Below are 10,280 nucleotides of genomic sequence, written 5' to 3' on the forward strand. Positions count from 1 at the left end.
ACACATAGCCTGTACTGGTCCGCGCAATGCAGGAATTTGCCACCAGCCAGCACAGGAGCTACGGCCCACTCGCGCGAACAGCGCGCTCTAGTCGCTACGGCTACTTTTGGAGCGGAGGCCTTAGGCCGAGTCGCCGTCCGTCCATCTGTCCACCACGTCGCCGGTTCAATCCCCAGCGCGCGCTCGTCTTTTATTTTGCGCGCTTTTTTTTCCCTTTTTTTTTCTTCGTATGCTTCATATGCTTCATATGCTTCATATGCTTCGTATACTTCGTGTGCTTCATATGCTTCATATGCACATATGCATCTTATGCGATATGCGATATGCAGCGCTAGCAGATCGCAAACTTCAACGTGCAGACTTCAACACACGCACTTCACCATACGTGCACACGCACATATGCTTCGTATGCTTCGTATGCTCCGTACGCGCGCGGAGTGAATGCCGTACGCGCTTCATACAGCGCCGTTCTTCGCTTGTAAGCTTTGACGATGCTCGCAATTCACCTTGCCACTGTGCCGAAATACTTTCCAGCTTTTTGCTCTTTCTTTTCGCTTCTTTCGCGCGTTTCAATTCCGCGTCGGAATTGATGCCGTACGCGCTTCATAAAGCGCAAACTTCAACGTGCAGACTTCAACACACGCACTTCACCATTTCATATGCACATATGCACATATGCACATATGCACATATGCTTCATATGCACATATGCACATATGCGCCTATGCTTCGTATGCACATATGCACATGTGTTTCATATGCACAAATGCTTCATATGCAAGCATATGCCACATGCGATGTGCAATCATACGTGATCTGCAAGCATATACGACCTGCAAGCATATACGATCTGCAAGCATATGCGATCTGCAAGCATATGCCAGATGCGATCTGCAAGCATATGCCACATTCGATGTGCAAGCATATGCGATCTGCAAGCATATGCGATCTGCAAGCATATGCGATCTGCAAGCATATGCAATCCACGCTTGCGACAGCGCCGTGCAACGCGCAATTTGGCGTGCAATTCAGCGTGCAATTCAGCCCACATGGCTCAGATATGCACATATGCACATATGCACGTATGCACATATGCACATATGCACATATGCTTCATATGCACATATGCACATGTGTGTTTCATATGCACAAATGCTTCATATGCAAGCATATTCCACATGCGATGTGCAATCATATGTGATCTGCGAGCATATACGATCTGCAAGCATATACGATCTATGCTATGCTGTGATATGCGTACGCGCGATGCTATGCTACGCTATGCTGTACGCGCTATGCATGCTTCATATGCACATATGCTTCATATGCACATATGCTTCATATGCACATATGCACATATGCACCTATGCTTCGTATGCACATATGCACATGTGTTTCATATGCACAAATGCTTCATATGCAAGCATATGCCACATGCGATGTGCAATCATACGTGATCTGCAAGCATATACGACCTGCAAGCATATACGATCTGCAAGCATATGCGATCTGCAAGCATATGCCAGATGCGATCTGCAAGCATATGCCACATTCGATGTGCAAGCATATGCGATCTGCAAGCATATGCGATCTGCAAGCATATGCGATCTGCAAGCATATGCAATCTGCAAGCATATGCGATCTGCAAGCATATGCCACATTCGATGTGCAAGCATATGCGATCTGCAAGCATATGCGATCTGCAAGCATATGCCAGATGCGATCTGCAAGCATATGCCACATTCGATGTGCAAACATATGCGATCTGCAAGCATATGCGATCTGCAAGCAGATGCAATCTGCAAGCATATGCTACGCTATGCTACGCTATGCTACGCTATGCTACACTATGCTACACTATGCTACACTATGCTACACTATGCTACGGAGCTACGGCCCACTCGCGCGAACAGCGCGCTCTAGTATCGAGACGGGACCGCACGAATTCCGAAATAAACTTCGGGTCGGCGGTTCGATTCTGGCAACCAGCAAGTCGCAAATTGGCGATTTCATGGTGTAATGGATAAACCAGCGCACTGGCGCGAGGTGGGATGGCTCCTGTGCTCGAAATAATGGCCGAGGACGTCCATTGCTAAGTGGGGGGCAATGTAACGACGCAAATGCCAATCTGAGCATCCCGGGTTACGCCTTTGCTGTGTTACAAGTAGGCTCAGTGGGAGGTGTATCCCCTCGCTGTCATCATTTCTGGGCCTGTCCGGTGGGACAGGCAGTAGCAGATCAACTTACTATTTCAATAGGATTGCCAGTCTCAAGGGAGCAACTTTGGCTTGTCCAAGCCCCACAAACAGTGCAACAATGTGTTTGGGATGTTGTGGCTCTTGCTGCGGTGTCAGCTGTGGAGCATGGGAGAAGTTATATGGCTGCAAACATGAAAACCAACCCGGCACTGTTACCTGGCCCTTCCCTTACGGAAGAAGCCATTTGTCGAGTTATTGTTCACTTTTGGGGCCGCCTTCAGGGTTTCGCAGCTTTGGGAATTCCACGGAAAGGTTGGGATTCTGTTGGCGCACATCACCCCTTCTTGAGAATTATATCTGGCAAATTGCTATGCTCACGGGAGCGGTTACCGATGAACGGTTAATTATCTGAGGTGATGGTCTAATTTGTATAGTCTCTACTGCAGTGCACGGCCAGCTAGCCCGATGGCTCTACTCTTCGGGAGTCTGGAGCCCACTGTAACAACCACACACACATATCCCATGGAACTGAAGAATATATTGATAGAAGGGCTGTTGTAACGAGGAGAGCACATGTTCCTGCAAGTCCTTCCTAGGCAACTTCATGCAGTACATGCAGGAACGCGCAGCCGCCTCTCCTGCTGAAAAGTAGTAGACTTGCATTAATCATGAGCCCTCAGTTCCAAAAGGTAGAACACAATCCTTATATCCTGAAATTAGAGAATGTGTGTACAAAACTCCCGTCTGCTGAATTCTTCGGGTACATCGACATGGCCTCGCATGGATTGGGACTAAAATATGTACACCTACTATCATTAACTTCTTAACTTCTTAACAGATTTCTTGACAGCGTGTGGCGCCATTACGTGCTAGATGTCTTCGATGACCCGGCCTTCAAGGTCACCTGCAGATCTAGGGTTGGCCAGGATAGTTCAACCGGAACTATGGGCTGATTCTTTTGGGATGACTGCAGACATGCCACAAGAAGCTCTACCTTTTTCCGAGTTGCAACTCCAATCAGAAGGTTTGTTCCAATCGGCTGATTCTTCTGGGATGACTGCAGACATGCCACAAGAAGCTTTACCTTATCGCTGGGATCGGAGCAATGACAACGTTTCCTTCCATAGACGGATTCCCGTCGACATGTCCCGACCGAGGTCCTGCGATTGGGTCAAGCTCGATGAACTGGGCGAGGTGCTCCTAATTGCTGGAGAAAATTACGAATTATCATTATGGGATTTAGGACGCAGTCGCTCCCTTTGGAAGTACTCGGTTACCCAAGTCGATAGCAGTGCTTCGCAGCCAGCGCCTCTTCCCAGCGTAAGCTTAGGGCATCCGAACTTCACAGTATGCAAAGGAGCAGGCAGCAATGTATTTTTCAGCTGCACGGCCGATGGTTCTGTTCAACGATGGAAATGTTTCAAGGTGATTCTGTACCCACAGCTTCTTCTGGCAATGATGTAGGATCACCGCGACGCACCCGTATTATATGGGCCATGCCAGAAGATTTGCTTCCGCACGGGCTGTAGCTTTCAATCTGCTGCCTTGTAGCATCAGTAAATTATTATTCCTGTTATACAGTGCTATGTGATAGATTTCGATGAGCCGGCTTATGCGTTGATGCTAGGCGTGCTGAGCTTCCCTGATGGCTCAGCAATAATACGATATAAAGAATGTATTTCTTTCCTTGCCACAACCTTCTCTGCTGGTTGGCATGTCTCCATGGTGTGGAGTAGTACTTGTGCATTGCTATTTTGCTTACATCCTTTTACGTGAATTGTGCGCAGGAGGAAGAGCAATGGAAGGCTATCTGCGAGGATCAAAAGGACCTCCATCGAAAGCCTGTCAACAGCATATCTGCGTTTAAAAGTCACACGCTGGAAGGGACACTGCTAATGATGACCAGTTGTGGCGAGGTCGTACAGGCCTGGAATGCCTCCAATATGCAGATCGTCTGGAGGCTACACCTACCAATCGGTGGAGATGTTTGGTTCGTGGAGGGGGAACCAGAAGACATGTATTGCATGAGCCAGGTATGTGGGGTCAACACATGAGAGGGTGCAGCTGCCAAGCTGGAAGAGATAAGCGCGAGTGGCCGCTATATTTGTTGCATGAGCCCGCGGCTAACACTCATGCACACGCACGGTTGTGGGCCAATGGGCGGTTGTGTGACATATGTCAGTCTGGCCGTCCGTCTGTCCGTCTGTTTGCATGTCCGTCCGTCCGTCTGCCCGCCCGTATGTACAGATGTGTTGTTAGGGTTGGATTGCGAAAGTGACAGCATGGCATGCTGTACTATAATGTAGTACAGCATGAATAGTACGGCATATCTACATGCCGGCCTGCTGCAAACACGGGCCTAAGAGGACTGCGTAGGTAGCTCTAGGTGAGGTTCTCTTAGGTAGCCGGTGATGCCTTGTCCACCATCATGTATATCTGTGCGAGTGTGCGTCTTGCCAGACACCCATCACCTGAACACTGGTGCATATTAGGTATGTGGATCTGCTGCGACAGAGGACGGCGCAAGGGCTATCATCATCTTACAGTCAGGTCGTGTCGTCATCTACAACATCACGGGGGATACACCAAAGGAAATGAACAGGTCCAGCGCTTCAGGGAGGCTGGACGTGTGTGCAATTAGCCACGCTGCAGGCAGGGCGGCTGCAACCAGCAGTGAAGATGGTGCGCTGTATGTTTGGGACATCGAGACAGGGGAGCTGTGCAACAGCACCAAGTTTGGAGTGCAGGGTGGCGAAGGTACTCTCCTCATCAGCTGCTGCTGTTTCAGTCCTTGTGGACAGTTTATCCTGGTATGATCGCGTCGTTGTTGGATGGGATGCTGGGCACTGGATGGATTGGCAGGGTGAGAGTGTTAGGGAAGGGCAAGGAGATGTGCATGTGCATGAACGTGTAAGACCAGACAAAGAGCACTTGCGGGAGATGCCAAGGGGAGCTGATCCCTTCTTACAGTCCTCCCCCCCTCAAGCGAACGTCCTTGGGCGCTCCCTGGCAATCCCGTGGGATTGTTCATGTAGTCCGTCTTAGTCCGAGATGGAGGTACTTTTATTTGTTAGACATGTCGCCCACCGGGTACATCATATAACCCTGGGTACCCGGGCATCCCGAAATCCTGGATCCTAACTATGCCTGAACATATACGGGATCCGAACCCACTGCTTCACTCATCCTTCTGCTGGCCTGATTGAAATCTGCGGGCTTCTTCTGGCACCCGCACAGTCTTAACATCTCACTCTTAACATCTCACTCTCGATCTGGCCCACTGCACCTGCCACAGCATTACGTTAAAGGGTGCTGCAACACGAGCTGCTCTCCTTAATTAAGCAGTGTATGCACGTACTAGAGCCTACTCGCATGCGTGGGACACTACCTGGGCAAACTAACGGACCCACTGAAAGCAACGTCGACCCTGCTGCATGTTGCCCGGCACGGTTGGTCACCATCGTTTGTGAAGTGAGGGTGAACCACCTGCCTTCATTGCATCTTGTGCCCTGGCCTTCAATACATATGTCTGTTTTTAGGCCATACATGCCTCAGCCTGATTTAAAACTCCGTACATGTCCGATATGTGTGGATATGGCCAATTGGATGTGTAGGTTGGCGGGCTCGGCATGCTACCGATGCTGGTGCTGATGGAGTCGAAGTATGGTCAAGAGCTGGTGCGTGTGCACCTATCACAGGTACATTCCGTACACATGCACTGTCATACATACATAATCGATCATGATAAGGGCATCTCGCACCCGCGCTAGCTATCTTCGTTTTTCCTGTAGTATGAGAAGCCTTACACTTATGCATGTATGCTGCTAGCCCTCGCCTAGTCTGTCATGGAGCTGTTAGAACAGACGAGGTGATGAAAGGGGGCGGGGCGGGTAGCATAGGTTGTGTTGTATCACCCATATTAAACCCACCAGCTGCACGAGAATATTTGCGCATTCTTGCCGTCACCAAGGCTTTTGGCACCCTCGTTCCAACACCTTGCCCAAGCAAACATAAGGCCCATGGAACCATCCGGTCAATCCCAAACCTGGACAAAGTATACAGCTCTGCTGCGTAGGGTAAGATGTACATCGTGCCGTACAAGTAATGCAGGTCTCGCGAGCCGATATAGTATACTATATAGATATACGTATATCTAACCAAACACAACCGGATGGTGGTGTCGGAGAGAGGGTAGGACAAACTGTCGGGCAGAGCAATTCTTTTGGCTGCCCCGGTCGCACAATTCCCGTGCTTCCCTAATTCGACGCCCCGAACACGCTAATTCTGACTGTCCGAATGTCCCTGCCAGGCCAATTCGACACCCTGTCAGGCCAATTCTGACTGTCGGAATGTCCCTGCCAGGCCAATTCGACACCCTGTCAGCCTAATTCTGACTGTCGGAATGTCCCTGCCAGGCCAATTCATATCCCTGTCAGGCCAATTCAAGGGCCTGTCCCGGCAATTCAACTTGTCCCAGGTGCCAATTTAAACCTTTCTACAGAGCAATTTAGACCAATTGCAGGGTCTGTCCCCAAACTCTCAGGCGCGCATTCAGAATCGCGGGAGTTGAAGGAACTTTACGAAACAAGGGGAGCTCTTACAAATATCTCTCGTGTGTTTGTTGATTTCAAATCCATACATGCTTGTACGGTAACAAGGCGTGTGGCCTTGTTACCGTACTCCGTACTCATTCACCCATACATTCATTGTGTGTGTATGTGCGAAAATTTACCATCACCCGAACCGACCAGAACCAAAGATGTGTCTGCAAGGCAAGTCGCTCACAAATTTAACACCCGGTCTATTCATTCATTCATTCCTTCGATCAGACAAGCAGACATATCCACACGCCTCGTCTTGAACTGTGCTTCAGTCCTGCTAAGGGCCCCCGGCACTCGACCAGACTACATGTGTTCAAAAAGATACCACCACCCGAACCGAACCAAACCAGGGGCATGTTAACCACACCTTTCATTCGCCCATTTATTCATACATCCAATCATTCACGCAGACAAAGAAATGTAAGCACACACGCCTGCCCTGCAGTAGTGTGGCCCGGCACAATGTAGCTGTAGTTGCCGGTACACAGCATGGCTCTATAAATACACGCATAGCACGACCACCAGCATCTCGAGAGGCCTTTCAGCGGCCAGCTACTACATTTGGTATCGAGCCGTACTGTGTACCAGCTACTACAGTAGCACCCCTAGGAATCAAAGTATCTGTAAGGCGGCCCCCCCCCCGAACCACCCGATGAGTTACAGTTTACTTCATGCAAACGCCGTGGGGAATGCCGCAACACGCGTCACCACAATCTCTCAAACACTGATCGAATGGAGTTCGGTCACCATCATTCGTCTTGCATCACGTTGAAAGATAACACTACACGACTTTCCGGGTTGCAAAAGTAATGATGCATAGCAGCAATGAACCGGAACTGCCAAACGGTATGACGAACGTTGATGTTGATGTTTGGCCCGCTCATCGGCTGGCTGCAGCATTGCGCCCACATTCCCTACGACCTCTATACCGTCTTCATTAACGTCGCTAATGGCCTCAGTGATTTTTTATATCTGCTTTAATGACCTAACACGCTCTGGGAGCTTTGGGTCCGAATGCTTTGCAGCATTTAGTCCGGTCAGAAACAGTCCGATTCCTCGTTGACTTATGGGCGTGAGCTTCCTAACAGTATCCATGGCATTAAAGTACTATGATAACATGTATGTCTCCTGTGAGATTCTAGCGGCTTTGGCATGGACAGTCCATTTTTGGCTGGAGGAATAAACTTGCACGGCCAGAACATTATTTATTCTTAACTTTCAGGACCACGAACATTTTTTATTCCGAATTCGGAATATATTCCGCAAAAAAAAACACTGTAGGGAATAGTGGGCAACCTAGAAAGGAGGAATGGCATAATGTTATACTTCTTGTCCTCATTGTTACACTATGTTAACACTAAAACGGACCACAGCAGCGATGCCACCGGGTCTGGCCCCAACCGACGCTGCCACCGTGCTACCTATCTACCACCGTAGTTGCATCAACCACCACTCCGAACCGCGGCTTGCGCCTCGATTACACTGCCCCGCTGATCGGCTTAGCATCCCCCGGCTTTCCGTGCTGATCGGCTTAACCCCTGCGCCCCCCCACTAATGACCGGTTATTTCAAGTTGGACCAGTGGCCGGCCGTGACACTTAGGCACTCAACCACCGGACTCTTGAAAGCAACCGACTGTCTAGGTGCTACGGGGAATATGCCCTAGCGGGATTCGTGCCGTCACTGCTCGCCGCCGCGCCCCATCCTCACGGACATATGCGAACTCGAAAACGGTGTTGCTCTTCCACCGCCCCAGCTTTTGCACTTCTGCCCGGTCAGCGCCGCCTTGCACGAGAGCCGTGGCGCCCCCACGGCGCAGGGAGTGTGGGCACAAGTCGCGCTGCACGCCTGCCTCCACGCATAGCGTCCGGAGCGTGTCGCGGAACTTGCGATAAGGCATAGCCTCGACCGTAGACGGGAGTGCCGCCACGACCTCCTCTAGGCAGTTGCGCCGGACGTTGACGGCGCGCAGCAATGGGCCGACATCCTCTGCATCGGCTTCAACTCCGTTGCGCCGCACCGACGTGCGTGGTGTCCGCTGGTAGTGACCTGCTTCCAGCAGCTGCTCCAAAAGAAGCACCGGGCAGTATGGCCCGCCGATTCTGCCGATAGTCACAAAGGCTCCCTTGCAGTGCTGGTCGGTCTTGCTTTTAAATAAAAAGATCTCCACTCGATCTCCGTAGATGCGAAGCAGGTCAGTATGCACCAGCACGTGGCTTAGATCGTCAAAGCGGAGCAAGCCGCAGAATGCGAGTACTGCGCCTGTGACGACCATTCTAGTGAGTAAAGGTACACCTTCGCGGATATGGTATTCCACCAGTTGCGACACTTCCGTCGGGGTTGTGACGTCTAGGTTCCTGGGGGTTGCCGACAGCGTCCGACGGGCGACTTCCCGGACTCCGGCACACAAGGGATGTAAGCATGGGGTAGGCAAGCCTGCCAGCTCGTGAAAAGCAGACACCGCCGCGCTGGCCCGATCCACTGCTTGGTGCCCCACTTTGCGCGCCGCTGCATCCTGCCGTACTTTTGTCAAGAATGCTGCAGCGACTATCCCGCTTGCGCCTAAAGGAGGTTCCCCCATGGAGGTGCAAAACGACACCCATTTCCGGATAACTGGTTCGTAGAGCCGCCACGTACTTGCCGCTCGGGTTAGATGTGCGCTCTCGATCATAGCGTCCACCAGGGCGACTAGCTGCGGGTGTTGTGTCAGTATGCTGCCGTTCAGCATCTCCCGCACTAAGGTCTTGATGTCCTCCCCTGCCGGTAGTCAGTGACGAATTGGGACCGGGACCGCGTACGGACAGTCGCGCGAAAAATCCACGTTAAGAGCTAGCACACCCCAGTTCGTGAGATGACCTTCGCCTTGGCGATCTAGGAACAAATCCGGGCGCCTCGGCAGCACCCAACATCCCCATACAAATGAACGAAAAACAAACTCGTTTTCTATGAGTGCTGGCCACCAAATGGCCCCCGGCCAAAAAGGTACAATTAGTGTCATGGAGGTGCGACATAGCGCTGCGTATGCCAAGACCCGGCTCATTACTGCGAAAGGTGGGTTACACCATGCTCTCTGAGGCCACGGTAACGAAAACGCGTTAACACCCGAAGTACCCGGAGTGTGAAAAAACGTATAGTATGGTTGAAGCTGGTAATTGTGATCAGATGCAAACAGGTCAACCGAGAAAGGTCCCCACTCTTGATTGATGGAATCAAACACCTCTGGATGCAACTTCCAGTCACACGCATCATCCCTTTTAGAAAGATCGTCCGCCAGGCCATTTTGCTCTCTCGGAATCCACGTGGTGACGAGGTCGATGTTATGCTTGACGCAATACCAAAACACCTGGAAGCATATTGACTGGATAGCGTCTGACATGGAGCCTCCCTTACGCAGTGCATTATCTGCGACCTGGCTGTCGGTATGGAGCAAAACCCGTTGATTCGATAATTGGCCATCCTTATTAATGCTTTTCAGCACGTTT

The 10,280-nt window shown here is 50.9% G+C and overlaps 2 protein-coding genes across 2 annotated transcripts in view; both read left to right on the plus strand.

Moving 5' to 3' along the window:
* VOLCADRAFT_93997 (uncharacterized protein) overlaps positions 1-1,923 on the plus strand; it is a gene marked incomplete at both ends in the record, with an annotated part of 24,335 nt that extends 22,412 nt beyond the window's left edge. Inside the window, one exon of the mRNA XM_002953201.1 lies at positions 1,891-1,923. Coding sequence (XP_002953247.1) covers positions 1,891-1,923 — 33 coding nt within the window. The remainder of the gene's footprint in view (positions 1-1,890) is intronic.
* A 1,340-nt stretch (positions 1,924-3,263) lies between these two features.
* Positions 3,264-7,780, plus strand: VOLCADRAFT_93998 (uncharacterized protein; the record flags this gene model as incomplete). The annotated part of the gene is made up of 7 exons (XM_002953202.1): positions 3,264-3,518; positions 3,986-4,231; positions 4,715-4,955; positions 5,000-5,061; positions 5,813-5,875; positions 6,131-6,274; positions 7,697-7,780. 7 exons carry the CDS (start codon positions 3,264-3,266, stop codon positions 7,778-7,780), a joined length of 1,095 nt encoding a protein of 364 aa, XP_002953248.1.
* Positions 7,781-10,280: the final 2,500 nt, after the last annotated feature.

This window comes from Volvox carteri (assembly GCF_000143455.1).
Source record: "Volvox carteri f. nagariensis unplaced genomic scaffold VOLCAscaffold_35, whole genome shotgun sequence".
Lineage (NCBI taxonomy): Eukaryota > Viridiplantae > Chlorophyta > Chlorophyceae > Chlamydomonadales > Volvocaceae > Volvox > Volvox carteri.